The sequence below is a fragment of the Macrosteles quadrilineatus genome, unplaced genomic scaffold (assembly GCF_028750875.1).
Source record: "Macrosteles quadrilineatus isolate MER2022 unplaced genomic scaffold, UCM_ALF_1.0 Scaffold_3__2_contigs__length_128488019, whole genome shotgun sequence".
In the NCBI taxonomy this organism is placed as follows: domain Eukaryota; kingdom Metazoa; phylum Arthropoda; class Insecta; order Hemiptera; family Cicadellidae; genus Macrosteles; species Macrosteles quadrilineatus.
The window spans coordinates 18,589,134-18,610,730 of record NW_026542596.1 but is presented as its reverse complement, the minus strand read 5'-3'; the positions used below and the strand labels follow the sequence as shown (position 1 = coordinate 18,610,730).

Below are 21,597 nucleotides of genomic sequence, written 5' to 3'. Positions count from 1 at the left end.
TTGAACCCGTCCCTCCTGCACCGAAGTCCGAGACGCCACTAGGCTTGCAACACAACCAAAAAAAAAGCAAAACTCTTAAACTAAAAAGCAGCAGATAAAGATATTCAGAACAGGCCGATTTCCTGGTCACAGATTTGTCTCAGAGCTTTAATAAATCATATTAGGCCATACTTAAAAAAAAGTTGAATAACCTTCTTGTTATCATTTTTTAGTTTTCAAAGTATAAACTTCATGGTTTAAACTATTAAAAAATGTGTGTATAAGATACAAGTACTAAGAAATGTAAAACACACTCAAGATGACTGAATAAAATCAAATTACTTTTGACAATCAATCAAATCTGACTTGCTGATGATTCTGTCTATCATCAAGTTTTGGGATAATGTAATGACTTCTCTTAAACTCAACTAACATGGCAGTGTAATTTAATTAACTAGTGATCACAGTTGGTGAATTTTTGTGACATTTAGACTGACTCTAAATATGATTAAAAAAGACAGAAGCAAACTAAATTTTCACCTGCTTAAATTAATTATGTGCAGCCCTCTTCTAAGTCCGGTGGAAAAAATGCCTGAAGACACTTCAAAGTTGGTATCATACAATATGACGCACTTGACAGACCCGTCTCTGGGCCGGATGTAGGCTATGAAGGAGTCCTTCACTACAAGCCAGCGACGACGCCACGAGCCACACACATCACTGCATAGATAGTTGCACCTGCATGATGAAATAATCACAATTATTCAATTTAATTCAATAAAAATTCCTACATAATGTCATTTTTTTAAATTATGTTTGCAATTTAATGCCAAAAGCTCATTTCTACACTTTTTCCAACCATAAAACAGTTGTTAACGTTAACTATATTTATTATACACCCAAAATAACCCACGTATATGGTACCCAAGTATATGGTTACCAAGATGTTGGTATTGGTAAGGGAAAGGTCTAAAACCTGGTGTTCTCACTAAGGCCTCAGGGCCCAGAATCATGTTGCTTGGAATCAGACCAGCAGCCTACAGATTTTAAATAGAACCATAACACTAAAAATCTTATAAAATTGTTTTTGAAGGAGCAAATTAAAAATAATCATGTAAAAATATGTTTTAAAATATAAGGAACACTTATCTAAGTGTTTTTGTTTGAATCAGATGTTACACTCCAAATGTTCACTTTTGGTGATGGTGAGTTTTTGTTATTGTTTTGTTAGTTACAATCACGATGTCAATGTTTTCAATAATCCCTTGAATAAATACACAGTAACAGTGGTTTAGACGATGGGGGGAGGGGGGTTAGGGGGATATATCCCCCCCTTGAACCTATGATTGGTAAAAAAAATTGTAATTACATTTTAAAAATAATGTTTTAACGTATGCAATTAAATAGTGAATCTTTTAAATTTTACTTAAATTGTATTGAGCCTGTTTTTTCTAAGTATACTTTCAATATCAATATATTGTAAATAAACTGCAATTCCAGTGGCAGTAGTATGGTTTTTGCGCGCGAAACAGAGTACAGACACATGTCACGGAAGTTCAACAGTCTTCCCCCTCCCCCTTCCACCTTTTACACCTACCTGAAATTAATCATTTTAACATGAGCAATAAATTAGTTAATCAAATGTCATGCCTATTGTACTAAGCTTGCTTGTTTGTTTGTACACATTACTTTCATTATCGATGAATAAATTGTAACAGATAAACTACATGCCGGTAGCCATACAATAAAAATAAATGTATTTATCTTTTGACTAAATGTTACAAGTAATTTGAACTATACTTAATAGGCTACCATTATTTTAATGGCTGGCATTAAAATATTAAAATACTGTTCAACCCTACAAAGAATTTGAATTTTATCGTATTTTTAAAATTCTTGTAAATTAAAATTTTCTCCCAGAATTATAAGTTAACTGATGTAAACTATTAGTGTTTATATCTAACGTAATTTCTTGTTTTTATTGAGGTTTAGATTTGTTTCTACCCAACAGTTGAATGTTTTAGGCCTAAAAATGTAAAGGATGCATCTTTATGCTTTTAGTAACACTTGCCAAAGATAATACCAAGATTTTACTTTCTCCCCCTATGCAATAGTATATGGAGAAAGTATTGTTTTCGTCAAACTTTTCGAATTTGAGCTTTGAGTGGATATATTCCGTTTGGGTCCCCCTGGACCCAAAAAAGTGGTTTTCAAAGTGATGTCTGTGTGTGTGTCTGTGTGTCTGGATGTGTACAGAGCTACAGCCTACACCTGTGGTCCGATTTTGATTAAATTTGGTATGTAGGTACTAATCTATGATATCTCCAGGCTTTTTTAATTTTTTTTTTAATTTTGACTCTGGGCTGCCGAACTAAGCAGCCTAGTCATCAAACAGGACAAAATGTGGCAGGGGGATGTCAAGCAACTCGGCAATTTGGCGTTTGGCCTTCAGGTTCACACAGTTTGTCTCTAAGAAAACCAGTCTCATTATTTTATAGCCACACCTCGTGTTGCGGACATCATACATCACTAATTAGGCAAACACAGGCGATGATCAGCCATTGAGTTCAGTATACGTCACATAGCAGTGGTGGTGTAAGCAGTGATAACAACAAGGTCTGGGACCGGCTGCCGTATCCGCACAAGACAGTTCCACCGAGCCATTGGTAAATAATGTTGTTACTGACCTGACACAGCAGCCGTTGTTGAGCAGACCGCAGCAGTTACAACCCCGCGCGCCAGGCTGAGCACTCCGTGTACGCTTCAGTATCTCGCCCTCCTTCCCTTTCAGCCCGAGTCCAGCGACAAAAGAAAGCTGTGACACTTCCAGGAAATTTGTCTACACATTAAATAACATTAACAATATTAATAATATTGATATTGTTAAGTAACAAAATATTATAATTCCCCTGCATCGAAAATAATTGCTTGTTGAGCAATTATCGCTACCAAAAAGTGAGCAATTGGCTCCATATCACAGAAAGGTTGAAGCCCAAAAGTGCAATAGAAAATATTTTATCACCTTCAAATAATGTTTTGGAAGAGTTCTTTCAAAACTTTTGAAGTATATTGAAGAGTATAATTTTTTTCCATACAGGGTGAATTTTCTTTGCTAATTAGTGATCATGATATCCTAAGAGTCCTTGCATAGTTTAAATATGTATGGAATGTTTAAGGTACGGAATACAGAATATTTATTTATTTACGTGTTTACATAAGAGCGGTGACAATTTGTGTCTAATTTACTCAAAATGGGTGGGCATTTCCTTTCTGCAATAGGGTATGTCGGTTAAACCAGATTTTAGGCTTATGAATTTAAATGATAGTTTTGAGCTCTAAAGGTACATATTCTCAATAGCAACCAAATGGGTACTCAAAGCAAAAAAATAAATAAATTAACTGTTGTAGCATTGGTAGTTTTAGTTTTATAGATGCTAAGGCAAAATTGTTGTCAAAAACAGTATATTGTATCTTACAAGAGCTAAACACAATAAAAAAGTATAAAAACTTGTATTGATACTTAACCTTTGATCCCTTCTTCAAAACAACCATTTTATTTTTTTATTTTAATTCTCTATATGTTTTAGGGTACAACATTAGCGCCATAGACAAATAGAGTAAATATAGACTGTCAAAGGAAGATTCCGCAATGTTCCACTAGAGCGTGCTCGGGGTTCAATTCGCTGCTGTCGTCGGCTTCTCGGTGTATGCTACCAGCAGACACTGCAGCGATGTGCGCCGTAACTACACGGCACTCCTAGTGGTGGACACCAGAACATATGCTAACCGCAGCAATGCTGTCAGTCTATATTTAATTCTTTTTGTCTACGTTAGCACTCAATTGTTGTTAACATTAATATAAAAAATAGGAGATTAATTTGGAATAAGCCATTAATTTGTTTGGTAAGAGACACCTTCGTGCATGCTTTTACTTTATGAAAGTCTAAACATAACCATAACTCTGTATACTTTGAAGTATTAAAGCCTTTAAATGTTGACAGACATAATAACTAAGAGTGCAAACAAATGACAAACAAACACTGTGCTTACAAACTAAAAGAGATGCTAAAGATTTTGAGAGTAGCTATTTACATGTGTGCTTTTACTAAGAAGACATAACTAACTTACAATTACAATAATTTCAAAACAACTCTACTCAACCTTAACCAAAATCTACAGTCAAAAAATCATAGAGCATAGAACGTTTTAACCTCAATCAAGTACAAAATAACAATAATTAAAAATAATATGAGTAGAACTAAGTGCAGCAAATCTGATAGTCCAAAATATAACCACATTCTACAAAAAACAAAATGCTGTATACATTTACATTTGGGCTGACAGTGTAAGTGTACTCACCAAAATTCAAATTATGCCAGTTTTCTCTATAAAATTAAGGCATCTCGATTATTGACATAACTAATTATTAAAAATATTATTCTAAATTGTGTTAAGGTCAATAACTGGATAGAAGTGTTCGAAGTGAAAGTACAAACTTAAAAAATGTTACCCTTTCAAAGGTTTATAGAAGTATATGCAGGACTCTCTTGTATAAAATTGGGCGAAAACTGTCCAGTTAAAACTGAGGGCTAACCTTTGTAACAAGATTCTTACAACAATTTAATTAATGTAATGAAAAATCAATTTTAACTCAAACTACATTACATAACTATTTTACTTTTCATACTTATACTAAGAAATGAATTTATTTCATTAGTACAATTGTAAAAACATCAAAATTCAGGCATAACTGTTTCCATATTGAATTGAAATCTAAAAAAATTAAAATAATGTGATTTTTCATGGTCAAATCTAAACTGACCATGAATTTTTTTCTTTCTCTGTACGTATTATCAAGTGTTCTGTTTTCTAAGTGAGTTTTACTTACAGTTTCATGGTGGTCTCTGTATAAAGGGATTTTCAAGAGATTGCGAAGGTATTCTTCCAACTGTCGCATGCGGTTTTCTATTTGCTCATCTGGGACCAGAGCATCAGGTTTAGATGGGAACCTAGACAGATGGTATGGTTTTAAAATATTAAATTGCCTTAAGCGGCCCACACACTACACATGGTACGCCGTGCCACCACACACTTGAGCTTCAGTGAGCCTGCGAGATGCTGTTGTTCACACCGATCAGAGTTATGCTTTTATTTTGGTAGAGTTTTGCGGTCAAAAAGTTATGGATTAGTGCAGAAGAAATTTCTGTCACCCATGAAGTGAGGAAGAAACCCACAAGAGGCTGTTAATGTGTACCAAAGGTTGGTTGAAGCAGAAAGAAAAGTGTTCTGACAGCAGACTACTGAAAGAGCTATGCAAAAACAAACTTAATAATTACAGAAATTAAATGCCAAGTTGTTCCAAAGACAAAATGCCGTCCTTTCATTCATTTTAAATATCAAGAAAGACCTATTCTAGCGTCAAACCTAACCTCAAAAGTTGTTCAACTACTAGCACGTGACGAAGGACTGCCTACACACTAGCACGTAAGCACGGCGCGCCAAAAATCAATCTCGCCTTAATTTTCACCGTGCCATGCCAATGCACCCCAAGCTTGAATGGTGTTCCCCACACACTAGCGCGTTTCAACTGTTTTTGGAACGGCGTACCATGCATGTGTACAGTAGTGTATGGGCCACTTGAATTATTATGTCTTTTAAACACAAATCAGTTTAAAATATAGTTAGGCCTAACATAAATTAGAAACATACAACTAACTAAACAAACAATTTTAATTTTAAAAAAATGTTCAAATTTGTACATACTATATTTACACTATTACAATGAATATCTTAATCGATTGGTACACAGATTCGTCATAAAACTTAATATACATTCATTTAGAGAACTTGGAGCTGATTTTTTTTAAGTTCCAAGGGAGATGCCAAGAATTTCATTTCCAACCTCTCTTTTCTACACACACAAAGTTGTTATAAAATCTAAAAAATGTCATTTAATATCCTTGAAAAAATAACTAAAACCACATTAAGCCTACTGAAAATAAACAACTGCAATGAACAGTATGAGTAAATTTAATTGTAAAGATTATAATATGTGTATCTTGTTTTTTGTAGTTTTTTTTTTATCACGTAACCACCATAATATCTCATACAACAAAACTTAATTGTGAAAGAAGCACACAAGCGGAGTGCAGTAAAAGTATCAAAATATTACACAATTATTGTCAAATAAAATAAACTAATGAAAAATGAGAATAATAGAAAATGTCAAAGACTACACATTATAGTGTAATGTGCCTAACAAAATTCAATTAAAACATTTTATAAGGACAAAATAAGATTCATAAAAAAATGTTTATAGGGGTCTTTTTTGTGCTGCTGTAAAAAGTAGTAATGTTTAATTATTTAAATAAAATAGGTTACAACAAATTAAATAAATTTTTTATAGTCTAGATTAGTTAACACATTTTTTATAAAGTTTTTGTAGTTATCTCAAACTACATACTTAACTACAAAAAGTGAAAAGAAAGGTTAGAATGGCAGGTGGAAGTTTTTATTTGATTTCAGTCGGAAAGATGAAGAAGCTGCAGGCCTCGTTGTGAAATCATTATAAATAGACTGGAGTTTATAGAACTTAACACGCACACGCCTAAATACAAGAATATGTTCATTTGAAGTCTCACTCCAATTCTTTTACCAAACATAGCTCTAAGTAAATAAAATATCACCAATCTGTAGAAAGACTTATACAGATTAACATAATCCACATTTTGTATTCTAAAACATATTCCAAAATTAGTCATAAAGAATTAATTGGGTAAGTTCCAAAGGATTGGTTTGCTACTAAAATAAAAAATTATCATATTCAATTACCTTCAGTTCTATAAATATGTATGATTATAAGGTTGTGGAGTGTGTTTAGATTCATTTTAAGTAAAGGTGTACGGAAGTAGCTATATCAGTATCAGCAAAATTAACAAAACATTAAAATTAAAGTAAGAAATACTCAGACAGGAAAACAAACTATATTGACGGATATCAAATAGGGCAATTTATTATCAGGGCAATTTATTATCGATGATTGGATTAGATATCTCAAAGCATGATAACACTTATCATTTATTGTAAAGATAAAATATCAATGAGTCGTTAATTATAACCCAAAACTACTAATTCATTATGAGCCTATAATCCTTAGTAAGCAATGTAGAAAATTCACTGCTGATACAATCTTAATTGTTGTAAGCCTTAGACTTTAAGGGTGTGTTGTGAATCCATTTATTATAAGTCTGCAAAGTAATACAATAAAATAAAGATCGTCTAAAAGAATTTGTAACGATGTAAAATTTACACTGACCCTATAACATAAACAAAATTACATTTCGGATTTCAATTTGAGACCTCAATCATGAAAATCGGTCGGGTAGAATAGCCAAACGAACTCGGCAAAGATAAACCAAATTTAACTCCCATAAGAAATACATGGGGATCAAATTTCGTTTAACGTATAAGCAGAGTGGGATTGTAGATACATTTATGCTGATGCTTGATGGTAAATCTGTGCGTGCACACCTTCAATTTCAGACCTCAATCATGAAAATCGGTCGGGTAGAAGAGCCATACGTAGTCGGAAAAGGAAAACAAATTTTTTTAAATATATAAGATGATAATGAAAATCTGTCACTATTCTCGAATGTTCATAAACATTTGATTCAATACTTATGCAAGCTAGGCAAATTGATTTAAAGGCACCAGATGTCTGAACGTACCCTTCTCCTCCGCCTCATTCCCTATCTGCGCAAATCTTTTTTTTGGAATAAAGCATTTTTTACACCCCCGGTCCAACTTTAAGTCTTAGCTGTCTGCCCCCCCCCCCCCCTTAAAACACTTGGCTGACTGGCGCCCTAGGCTCCAGCCTAATTAGCCTAACGGATAATCAGGCCCTGAGCACCTATTAATGACTTCAAGACCGTAACACATTATATGTTCATAATTTAAGCATAATGTAAATGCAGGGTGTAGAAAACAGTGAGAATGTGTGTGTAGCTTTGTTGCTGGCTAGGCCCATAGGACATAGGGCTCGCCTAGGAATGAAAAGGTTGTCAATTCTTAAAATAACAGTAACTTCTTGGTGGTTTGAAATTGATCCTTGACCATATGCAATCAATAAACTAACCTTAGTCAGCAACAAAGATCAATCATACAACGATCACATTCTCCTGGAAAAAGCACACTCTGGTATGTCGGCATTGTTTAAATCTATTCTAATCTTACCAGCAGTTTTGTTGGTCAGGAGGATGGACGCTTGTCTTACCTAGGAAGTGAGCCTGATGTGCCTCCTTTGCTGTGGGTTGCGATGTGTTTTGCGCTCTCTCTGCGTTCCTTGTGTGTCTTGGTGGGAAATGGAATGTTGAGTGAAGCTCTGAAATACATAGAATATAAAATTACTAATGTATAAAAAGTTAATTTGAACGATCAAGGATTAAGAGCATTATTGTCATTCAATTACATTTCACAAGATCGGCATAGGTAGAAAAACAGATGACATTGACAATATTGAGTACAATTATCATAAACAAAAATAATATAAAATTTAATATATAATTACAAAATTATTGACAACAATAATTATGATAAAATAATATAGCCTACTGGTAAAATAATTCAAAGAAATAAAAATTCTTAAATTATTTTAAAATATTTCAAAAGGATCACCAACAGCAAACAATTAAACATAAAAACAGTTTATAAAAATATATAACTAAGGGTGTTAAATTATCAAAAGCGCAATAACAAAATATTATACTTAAGATAAAAGGTCAAAATATAGAAATTCAATGAAAGCAACAGGGTGATGAATAAGAATAAAATCTATAATTTCTAAAGTAAGTCTACATCCTGAAAGTCTTTAAGTAGGTTTGGTGTAATTTTAAAGGGTGGCAAGGGATTGCTGTTACCACCCTCAGAATTAACTTTTTATCACTTTTTGTCACCCCAAACATTTTTAGTGACAATGTTAGTTCTTTGATATTGATGAGGCTAAAACTAAAACTTTTATCATAACATAATAAGCATAATAATTAACAGAACAATATGAGTTATTTCTAAGGCATCTATGCTGGTATGATATATTAACAAGTTATTTATTAATAAACTTAAGCTTTAATTTTTAACGCCAAATTTAAAACAATATCCAGTCCATGCAGCAGACATTGCCACCACGGGTAAAAAGCTTAACTGTGCCCTTGATTGCTATCATTGACCTAATAAACCTTGGGATTGGATTTAATGAAATATATACCGGTACCTATATAAATAATTTTGTGGAAAGTTAAAAAATTGAAATTTTTATTTTTATATTTTGGAATATATATATATAGTGAGTACAAACAACAAGCTAGGGAGTAAGACTAGGAGTTCCAGAAAGTATAGTCATAATTTGTTGTCAGCAGTTTTATCTTGAGTTGTTACAGAGAAGTGCAAGGTCGTGTCCACCATAATCCTGTAACTACATTGTAGATAAAGTTTATTGTTAAGATTTAGTCTCAGACTGATGTCAAAAGGCTTTCTTAAAAGTTTTGAAACAGTAACACATCTATACTTATTTAATACGCAAGCAGGTTTTTTGTGACAATTACTCCTCCGTAACTACTGAACCAATTGACATGTTTTTGGTGTAATTGGAAAGAGCGTAACGTGAAGTTGTGCAGGAAACTTTCTTTTTATGGAAATAATTAGAGAGTGAGGCCCTGGGGCCCTTTAAAGTTTCGTATTTCTCCATAAGATTACCATGGGAAACAAAAATTGTTATGAAACTCCAGCTGTTGTCAGAAATTAAAAGTGAGAAGAAATTGTAAACAGTCAATAAGTTTGCTACAAAAATTTACTGACTTGGTTGAAATGAAATATTTACTATTTGAATTTGGGTTGGCGTAAATATTACAATGGAAAAAGCGAGAGAGCCTAGATAAAATGATATAATCTGTTATATACTTCTTGAGTATTTCCATAGACTTTGAGTCAAATATTTTTAAGTCATCAGAAATTATGACTGTTATTCGTTTTAAAATAACACCTGTAATACTTAGCAATTGCTCGAATTCGAGCAACAGGGACACTAGTATTTTAATAAAACACATAGTTTGCTGTAAACATTATAGGTGTTGAAAACAAATTTTTGGTCAACATAATCATGATCAAAAATGGATACTGTGTATTTGATTAATTAACATTTAACAAATGTTTAGCCCTATAACCCCCCTACAGTGTCATTTTTGATGAGATACAGCAGTATATTTCTTTAACATTCTATTATTAGCCTACTTTTTGTTAGTGAATAAAAAAAAAAATTAAACCATATAGCAAGAAAGTGATCTCTTTCTAGGGATCTATTAAATATATCATAACTTTTCAAGATTCAAAAGTTGTCCATTTTACCTTGATAATCCCAAACGTTCTTATTCCTTTAATTTTGTTTTTTATGTTTGGTCATTTTAGGTGAAAGCTAGGTTAACATAGTTTTTTTTTTTTTTTTTAAAGAGGTTGGCGGCCTCTTTTATATGATGTATAAAATATGGTTACTTATTTAGTAGAATCTAGAAATTTAATTGAAAAGTACCCTTTCTACTATCAGTTAACAATGAATTATTTGAATGGAAATTTTCAAACACTTGAATAACTAAATGAAATTAAAGCATATGATCTTGGTTGTATGAGAAGTTGTACATCTTAGGGGCCTGATGAGTGTGACGGGGTGGGTGGGGGGGGACTGGAAGTCATGGACAAGATATGGAAGGTCATCAAAGGTGTGTCAAGGTTACACAATTCACAGAGCTGCTAGATAACTTCTGATAACATTGGCTGCAGTCTAGTCCACCAAGCAGCCTCCTACTTCTACAGATATTTTGGAATTATGAGATTTCATAGGGAGCACATAGACTGTAATGTCAAAATTCAGAAGCACAAAATAATAATCCTGCATAACAATTAAATTTCTATTTACCTAAATAACCTCAACTGTTGATGGAGTTGGTGGAAGTGTTTATATCGCTTCTTCAAAGTCCATGTGAAGTCTCCGTGCCTCAGCTCAATAGTGTAGCTAAAGATAAAAATGTTTTAAAAACTTTAAGAAGCATTTTTCACCAAACATTAGGTATTTATAATAGCCTTTAAACATATTTTCTACTGAAGTTCACAATTCACAAAGGTACAATGGTGTTATGTGATAAAAATTTAAACATAGACTGCCAAAACTCTTAGCGACAATAAAGCACTTAATTGTATTTAATTCAATAAATTTCTCTTAATTTCTGCAATGGTTATTTTGGCAGACACATTTTAGTTGTTGATCTATGAGGTTTTAAAACGTATAAAAATTATTAAAAAAATACTTGGTTACCAAGTCATCTAAATGCCATAGTTAGTTGCAGATATCTGTACAAATCAATTTGAAAATATCAAACGCTTGTATAGACCAAATAACAAAGATCAAAGATTTTTTTTACTTTAAAATTAATTTTATATCGGTCAATTTTTCAGATATTACCAAGCAAATTCCTCAAACTTTCTGGAATTTTATAAACTGTAAAAGATAACAAACCATTAATACAGTACAATAATTAAAAGTTATTTATAATATCTTATAAGAACGGTTGTTTATTTTTAAGGTAGGTGTAAAATGTGTTCACTAATTTTCAGGGGAAAAAATCATGCGGAAACATCTGCCCAGACAACCAATCTTTTAGGGGCTCCGAATCAACAAAAAGACTTTTCTAGTGTTGTTTTGATTAAAGTAATTTTTCATGAATTCTATGCATTTTAAATAGTGAAAACGAAGGCATTCATCACGTTCATTCCATGTAATTTACTATGTACATGACGTGAGGTTAGTATAATCATATCAATTGTTGTAGATTCTAAATTGTAAATGGTCTTTGTAGAGAGGACTTCTTTTACAGTTCATCCATCTTTTCTCAGCGCAATATCTTTCTTTTAGAATCAATGTCTAATCAATCTGTTGACCTTCATTTTTATTCTTAACTATTTTAATGATTTAAGATTCTGTCCAATTATCAAATCTTAACATTTTTGTGTTGCAAATTCAATGTTTATAAAGTAGGTAAATCTATTGTTTCCCTGAAAACATACACCAATTCTTTTCACCACAATCCTACAGTATTGGATGCCACAAAAGACTACAGAGTCACTATTATTATAGTGAGTTGGTGAGTGATGTCAGAGGTATGCTGAGTTAGTAATCGCTGGCTGAGCTCATTATGTGACCTCGACTCTCACTGCAACTCACAGCTTCACAGCTCACCACACAGGCCGAGCAACACATCCCGACTACTCACATTCAGCCATACAAGGATAATATACACACAGTGCAGGGATTTTCCTGATAATAAACATCGAGGAAGGGATTCGAGTATGGTGAAAATTATAATCACCATATGGCTTTTAGTGGCGAGTACTCCAAAGCAGATAAAATTCTCTCGTCTGAAAGACCTCATTTTTGTTTATTTAATAGTCATATAGGTTGACCTAAAGCCACACTGGCTCTGAACTATATTATCACATTGTTAAAAAGCATTGGTGATTTGCAGGATTTGAACCCAGGTCCCTTGCACAGAAGTCCCACATCTAATTTGTTTTGGTAAAATTCTGCATTATGATAATAAAATTGGAATGAAATAAATTCGAGCAGTCTAAAAGAGTAAATTATCAATGAGAAAATATTGACTGGTGGTAGGTAGCGGTTTAAAAGATCTTGAATAGTGCAAGAAAAAATATAAAGAAACTCTTTCATTTCCAAAATATATTTACTGTATATTGTTAGTTGTAATGCATGTTAGAGAAAACTAAACACTTTTGAGGAAAAGCAGATCAAACCCCTCAAATATTTATGATTATGCTGAGAATTGAACTTATCCCTATAACACTGGGTGCTTCTTACCCATCCCAGTAGCAATGTTTTGTTTACACTGCATATTCAACTATATATTAAACTCCTCTATCAAGGCGTATGAAATTATTACAGCACATTATCATTTGAACCGTGACTTGTTAACTGGCTGAATCTGTTATCTGAGTAAGTCAAAACACTGGTTGGGATGGTAATAAACATGCCAAACAACTTGTTACAGCCCGAGCTAGGCCAGAATGCTGTACAACTCAACCATTGCTGGTGACCTCAGTATGTCAGCTGATGACCCAACAACCGGTTGACCTTCTCGTTGATCTCAAAACTGTCACTTCCTGTGACAAAACGCCAATCACATCTGACTCGTCTGTATTATCACTGTGAAATCTGATAGAAATTTTGAAATCCCATTGAAGTTTTGCTTTGACAGCGGAAATTAAGAAATTATAAAGATCATTACTCAATTTAGGTAATTGTAATCATGAATATATACAAATTATTGTTGTTACCCCAAAACAGGTTTAGCTCCTAAATATGTATTTGACGTTTAAATTTGATATTGAGAGCATTACATGTTAAACTTCAGTTTTAAAATGAATCCTCAACAGTCATGCTACCTTTTTCCTAGCTCGAGATATTTCGTGAGGACCGATTCACTTACGGAATTAAATATATATAGATGTTACATCTATATATATAAAATCCATCCAATGTATGTTTGTTTGTTTGTTTGTCCTTTATGGACTCCGAAACCGCTCGACAGATTGTAATGAAACCTTCAGGTATTATTAAGCATTATTCAAGGATGGTTTGTGTGAAGTTTGGTGCAGATCCGTCAAAAGGGCTACGCGCGCAGTGGCTCTGGAATTTCCAATGTTAACCTTATGAGTATTCATATTTAAATGGAGTTAAAGAATCTTAACGTTCAACTAAAGAATTTGATTCTGTGATGTTCAATAGTATTAAAAATTGTATAGGTTTACCAACAGGGTCCAGCACCATTATTTTTTTTTAATTATGACAACAGCTAATTTTCAACCAAAAGGTGAGTGAGCGTAGCGAACGAACTTCAACCTGGAGGTGATTTAGCGTAGCGAACGAGCTAACTTGAAGGCAAGTGAGCGTAGCAAATGAGCTCCAACTTAAAGGTGAGTGAGCGTAGCGAACGAACTTCAACCAGGACGTGATTGAGCAATGCAAACGTGCTCATCTTGAAAATGAACGAGCATCTGACATAAAACCACATTAGGACAGGACGACGTCTGTCGGGCCAGCTAGTGTAATATATATGTTAAATTTTAAAATGTATATATGTTAAATGTAGTATATATGTTAAAATCTGCCGATTCTTACGAATGTCTAACAAACTGTTATTGATCATAAAATTTTAAGTAAAAAAAAGTAATTTTTGTGCCAAGCAATGTTCAAGTGCGATAAAAAATGTGTTTACCACTGCAATATGTTCTTTTCTAAAATCTTGATTTATATTACCCTCAAATGTGAATGATTAAACTACTAAAAGCATAACTTAGTCCCAACTATGTTGGATTTCACTGTATAGATAATAAAGAAAAATATGGGTTATTAATAGACAATCATAAGTCATAAGTCTTTACGTCTTTTGGGAGTTAATTAAAATAATAGTTTAGTTTGGTCGGAAATTAAAAATGCCAAAGATAGGTAATTGTAGAACAGTATACCAAAAATAGTCAAGAATGTAAAATAATACATGTGTCAATCGCTTAAGATAAAAGCTAATTTTAATGTCAAGTACTTAAATGGCTGTGAGAAGAAGATTATTTGTTGATACAATACTTGATGCACGGTATAATTGATTCAGTAATATAGTACTCAAATGCTTTTAAACTGTCAAAAACCTCTTAAAAACAAATTTGATTGATTGTGTCAAAAACATATTTAGTTTTTTGTACCAAGGAGTACTTGACCTCCTAAAAGAGTTTTGACCATCAGAAAGAATGTTGGAAAGAAGTCCAATTTGTGTAAAATATTAAAGTTTTTTTTATATCAACAATACAACAAAAGCCTAATTATAATGATCAGAAACTATCACCCAAAAACAGCTCTGGTTATGTTAATGTATACCCTATGCCTAATGTTAACATTTTTTCCAATTTTGTGCAGATTAAAATTCACAAATTCCAATTTTAGACTTTGTGAGTAAGCACTAAACAAACTGTCTCTTGGTTGTATATGGTCATGGTATCCATCCAAAGGGGCCACTGCCAGAGAGTGTGGATAGTGAACATTTAATTGAAATGCATTTGATCTTTTTGGTTTATGGGTTTAATTTTCATAATATATTTATTTTTCTAATCATTAGTTCACAAATATTTATATTGTGTTTTTGTGTTACAGGTTATTTTATACTGTAAAGATGTGAAGCAACGCTGCTTTTAAAACTTGCAATCCTTACGGTACCTACCTAATTAATTTTTAATGTAAAAACGATATAAGAATTGGAAATATTGGTAGGTACGTACAAACTTTAATCGATAGTTAACTGAGTAGCTGAGTGGTTATAGCGCTCTCCTCGAAATCATAAGGTTGCCAATTTAATCCTGAGTAAAGTTGGTATTTTTTTTTATTATTCGAAACTGTACCCAGCTGTCCCTTTGTTAGATATTTTAATAATGTGACACTTAAGCAAACCAACCAGCAACCTTGACCCCAAACATCAGTCTATTTACTTTGAACAACCCTTTATGAGTACTTCTAGAGAGAAGTCTTTTGGAGTGAAATAGTCTTTTGTAATCTTCATAAGAAAATGATATAAGTGATGCTCACGTATCCTACTCAAAAGTTACAATTTTATCTTCTACTTTTATACCAATGTGAAATTTCTCATCCTTCTTTTTGTTGGACAGTAAATTTATTTCATGGATGTTATCTTCAGAAATGTAATTATTTTCAGTGTAATGAACTTGTCCTTTACTGATTTTATATTTACTTAGACATACATGTCCGATCTTTCCACAGGTGTTACAGGTTTCATCAATCATAAGACAAACATTCACTCTATGGTTTACATTCCCACATTGGTAGCATTTCCCTTTCAGTGACTCAAAATCTGTTACACAAAATTTACTATTTGTATAAGATCCTGTGATGTTTAATTTTGTTCTGGATCCGTGAAATCGTCCATTAGACTTTAGTTGATTTATGTCTAAGTTTCCACACTTTTGACATATCATAGGACTTCCTGTTTTGAAAGTTCCATCGTAGTACAGTAGCTGTATTAAGGATTTCTACGAATTGTCTGTGGTCACATTTTTGTAGCAGCTGAGTTTTTATGTCTTTGTCAGTATGTCCCTGTATGAGTTGTAGTCGTAATAGCATATCTAATACAAACATTCCACAAGCTTTGCAATAAATTTGTAGTTTGTTGATAGCCTTTTTAGTTCTGTAGAAAAATTCAAAATTTATTTTCCATCTTCTTAGGATCTAGAAAGTTGTCAAGTAAGGTTACAAGCTCTTCATACTCTTTATTCATAGGATTGTCTGGTGTACACAGGACAGGTCGTATAGTTTATGATGTAAAAGAGGTGTCAAGGCATGTAAAAGTGTAAAAGTCTTTAATTTAGAATCATTGATAGCTTTCAAAGTCATAAAAACCTCCATTCTTCTGGCAAAATTAGAAAAGTTTTCTCTTTCATCGTAAGGAGCAAACTCAAATTTGAAGGAGGAAGGCCTGGAATTGGTGTATTAGTATGTAGATTTGAATCGATACAATCATTTTGATTAGGAATAGAGTTATGCTGTATACTAGGCATATGAATCATTTGAGCATCCATTAATCTAGTTTTTGTATCAATCGGCATGGTTTCAATACTTTCTCTATGTCAGCTCATGTTCTAAATCTTCTTCTGTATAGAAGTCGATCTTGTCTTGAATTAGGTCATACTTTGATTTAATCTTAGCTAACAAGTCAAGTCTATAGGTCGGCCGCTTAGAAAACGACCTGCGCGCTAATGCTAAACCAATGCTGGAGGAGGTCGCTTTCTAAGCGGCCGAACTATAGTTTTGATTTCATTGATAGAAAATGTTCCTATGTCCGTGGATAACTTCTTTACATTTCCTAGCTGAAACCTGACTGGTCTTCGCAATGATTTAAATTTCGTAACATTATTTAGGCCTACATCTTCTGCTATTTTTTCTAAATCTTCCATTATTCTTGTCACCATTTGTTAGATATTTTAATAATGTAACACTGGAAGTAACTCAATTTTACTTTACTTAATCACAATTCTATTATGTAACTGTATCATATAAACAATAATAAATAAAAACAAATGTTTAACTAATAAAAAACTTATAGCCAGTAATTTTGGAATGAACACATCACCCTGATCATTGGGCTTTAGGTAAATGAGCCTGGCTAATGAAGTAACAAAGCTACACAGATCATCTCCTCCATCCATCAACTCACCTAGCAGGCATAGGATATTCAGCTTAAAATATGCATCTAGGTGTGCGTATCTGTCTTATGGTAGGTAGAGGCGTAACAGAAGGGCCCGCAGGGCCCGCAATGTGGGGGGGGGCCCACAAACCGGTGAGCGGGAAATGGAGCACAGAGACCGGCGAGCAAAGAGGCCCTTGCTTGAGACGAGTGGGGTGAAATATTGGAGTTTATTCTTATTGAAATGTATTTTATGTATTGATCAAGTAATACCATTAACATTGATTTATTGATAAGTATTAACATTAATGCTATTAATAATATGTTGTTATCGTCTAGTTTGGTTAGGCCTATTCAGTGATAACGAACTTAAGTACAAATCTAACGTTTTATAACGTGGGTCATTGATTATTATGCAAATCTAACTTTCCTCACAGAGAAGTACTTCCCTATGCTTGCGTACACTGCTTATGTCTGCAAACATTTTGAAACATTAAGTTAAATGGAGCCTGGAGTCATGAACGTAGACTGCGGGGCTTTTAATATTGTATTATTTAACATTTTAGTTTTGCCCTAATATTAATTGTATTAGGCTAAATTAAATTGTTAAATACAACATATTGCTACTCTAGTAGCTTTGTTTGTTAGCCTATATCTTATTTTATCCCACAATTAATCAATACTAAAGACATACCTATGTTCGTAAGGTCGACGCTTGAAATCCATACAAAGACAACATTTAAAAAAATGCAATTGGCTATTTTAGCCTGTGATAAAGGTACGTCAATCTATTATACTAACCAACTTTATTAGTGTATGAGTTAATTATTACCATCGATAAAAACTAACCGAATGAATAATTGATAACATGTGTAATAAATTATAAAACCTCCATGATATGAAATTTAAAATACATTATAATAAAAAATATAAAAAATCATAATACATAGGCCTACGGATAAAAAAATAAGGTATTTTTATTTTATTTAAAAACTTTTACAAATACTGATACTGATATAATGATGAAGTACCGGTAATGTAACTTTATCATCAAACCCATGACTAAAATACCAATATATAGAACATTATACCCATCATTTATTTACTACTACATTATTATGATGAATCTGTTTCATTATGTTTTGTATCGGTGGTCTAAAAACAACTCATGAGAGGGGTCCCAAAAAATAAGTTTGCAGGAGGACCCAAAAAAATATGTTAGGCCTACGCAACTGATGGTAGGTAATGATAATGAGATAATTCTTTTTAATCAACAATATTCATAATAATTGAAAATATTGTTAAATACTTTGACTACGGAGATTGGATATTGTTGGTACACATTTTCCAAATTATTTGAAAACTATTAAAGACAAACACTTTCTTGTCTTAAAACCCCCTAAAAATCCTACGTTAAATAACTCAGTTTCTCTCATCTTTAAGTTTGCTTTTTACATCATCAGTTGTTCTACTGTAAATATGACCTTGATAAGCATTACAACATTTACTTTGCAAATTCAAAACGTTAGGGTTACCTACTTCCATAACGTTGCAACTAGTGGTTATTCTAACACTCTATAGTACACCTAAATGATTTCACATTATCAATTATTTAAACGTTCCCTTTTTCTGCGACAGTATGGTTTTTTACATTTGAAAAGAAGTAAAATTCAACCATATACCCAAATATGTGCCTCTTAAAGCAAACAAGAATGAATGCTCAAGGGCAATATAAGAAGCAATTTAGTGAAGATGGCAAAATACAGCTTTGCCTTGTTGCTCTTTGACTTCACGATATCACAGAGTTTATATTTTATTGTTAATATCAAACAAGCTGAAACAAAAAAAAAACTTCAACTAGGCCTAATTACAGATCATAAATTCTTTGTGACATGAAGATTGTAGATCTGTAAAATAAGATATTATTTAGGACACAAGCTTTGACAGACACTAATTTGTATGAAAACTGAAACGTTTTTAAAAAATATTTTCATTAGATTTAGCTTATCAGGCTAATTTAAAGTAATTTCATGTTAATTTTCTAGTTACCTAATATATTGGTTCTTGAATGATGTGCGTAGCTAAAAACTAACTCCGTACTTGAATAAAAATTCAAATTCTGTCTAATCGTGACAGAATTTAAAGCCAAACCTAAATTAGGGGCTTATCTTGTTTAATAAATTCAGTACGGTAGCATTTTTAATCTATACTCTTGCAGTCAGTGATCAGGACTAGAATTAAATAGGCCTAGAACAACCTCCAAGGATCACTTTTTGGATTACTCTCCACCATTAAATGCCTAGATAATACAAGCTGTAAATATTCTCATTACTCACAGGTTAGGATTCAGAAGATGAGTAGTGACACTTCTTTCGTAATCGGTAAATTGCAGTTCTATCTCTTCATTAGAAATGAATATTCTTCTATGAGGTGACTTAAACTTGATAGGTGGCAAGTGTACATTTTTGAATGGAAGAGCTCGTGATCCTAAATGCACAAAAGGCTTAAATAATAGATTTATCGACTAAAATAAGCCTGATAGCCTACTGTATTGCACATGAAGGAAAAGGCTACTGGCTGATTCCATAGATTGGGGTTAAACAATACAAAAATAAGTAGGAATATTACTAAACATTGAAGGATTTTTAAATCTTGCATAGGTACCTTTAAGTTATATGACTTGAAAACCTTGAATAAATATAGGCTTTATGATTGCACAACTAATAAAATTTAAATAAACATAGGGCCTAAAACAAAATTTATTGAAAGAAATTTCAATAGCTTAGGTCAATTGTTGTAGGCTAAACTTACTTAAAACATTTTAATTAGGTAACTTAGCCTACCACAATATTTAGTTAGGCCTAACTACAGTATTTACATTTAAGATAAAGTTCTGGGAAGATTAGATGGCAAAGGTGATAAACTATTTTGTGAGGTTCATTTAAAGATGTTTTCAGTTATTAGGCTTGAACTATTTTAGCGCTCGCCATAACCATTCTTCTACAGGTTTTAAATAGCTCATGTTAACTTAGTAGCCTATATATACAAACAATTGATTTAACTTACAAAAGAAAAACTTACCAAGTGGGATATCATCAAGATCACATTTTCCTCCCAAACCATCTGTAACAGTGTATGGTGTTCCATCATCATCTATGTCTGGTATGGCAAGATACTCGTCATATTCGGAATCAAGGGAAGGAGGGCCAGTGACATTTGCCATGTTCAAATAGCAACAATAAGTAACTTTAATAAGTAACAAATAACACTCTGAAACTAACAATGTATGGGAAAACCCTGATCAGTTTTACCAAAATACATGTCTTTGGACCTTGAGTTTGTCACAACACAATCACACTAAACGAATAAAACAAATTTTTCACGAAACTTTATGGTGTTGACATTTTGAAATACGTGTTTTCCCACTTCAAAACCACATAACATAACATCACCTCTAGCAGACACTTCTAAAACAGATGTGTTTTGTTCTGCTTCTACAAGCAAAATCGGTTCCTCTACTTCTCTCTGTGACGTGAATTGAATTTGATGCTGAAGTGAAGTGAAGTGAGTGACAGTACAGTGAAGTTTCCAATCACAGCTGGCTGAGTGGCTGGCTCTGGCTGGGGCTAGGCTGCTGGACCTATCAGGTTAGCAAACGTCATAAATGTAAATTCCCTTTTGATGTTTGAATTTTCGCCCTCTTTTCGCTACAAAATTTTTAGATTTAAGTACTCAATGGTATTATATTATATAATTTATACCATAGAAATAACCACGAGTAGGGGGGGGGGGGATTTACGTGTAATGATATACCCATACCCCATAAATAAGATAACGTCATATGATTTATTTTAGTGGAATGAAGTTCAGTTGCTACTCCTGATAGCTGTTCCTATATTATCCGCTAGGAGCGTTGATGATGGGGTTTGCGCAAACGCAAGAAAATCTTTGTTCCAATTAAAGAGGGAAAATGTAAATTTGAAAAGTGTAGACTTTTTTAATTTTCAATGCCTATACCATACCTATTTATTAGATCAGTTAAGAATTTTGTAATACAAAATACTGATGATAGATTATACCTGTAGGCTGTTCAGTATTTAAAAGGTCAGCTGATCATATGTGTGAGAGAGAGACAGAGCATATTAAAAAATCCCCACATGGCCACAACAATTCATTAATACAAACAAGTCTTGCTAGGAAACTTTTTATTTAAGAAACAGATTTAGTTAACAGATGTTTAGATAAAAATATAAAATTCCGGCTTTGCTCTGGAATCAATAAGTCCTGCCTGGGGCCCATTTCATAATAAACTACAAGTTAC

General features: G+C 32.8%; 1 protein-coding gene across 1 annotated transcript in view; it reads right to left on the bottom strand.

Moving 5' to 3' along the window:
* Positions 1-20,704, bottom strand: part of LOC128990507 (phospholipase D1-like) — a 47,668-nt gene extending 26,964 nt beyond the window's left edge. The window contains exons 1-7 of the mRNA XM_054412882.1: positions 20,358-20,704; positions 19,613-19,763; positions 10,940-11,035; positions 8,252-8,359; positions 4,868-4,988; positions 2,667-2,818; positions 520-717 (exon numbers count right to left, since the gene is read on the bottom strand). Of these exons, the coding sequence (XP_054268857.1) occupies positions 520-717; positions 2,667-2,818; positions 4,868-4,988; positions 8,252-8,359; positions 10,940-11,035; positions 19,613-19,763; positions 20,358-20,499 (968 nt within the window). The 5' untranslated portion in view covers positions 20,500-20,704. The remainder of the gene's footprint in view (positions 1-519; positions 718-2,666; positions 2,819-4,867; positions 4,989-8,251; positions 8,360-10,939; positions 11,036-19,612; positions 19,764-20,357) is intronic.
* Positions 20,705-21,597: the final 893 nt, after the last annotated feature.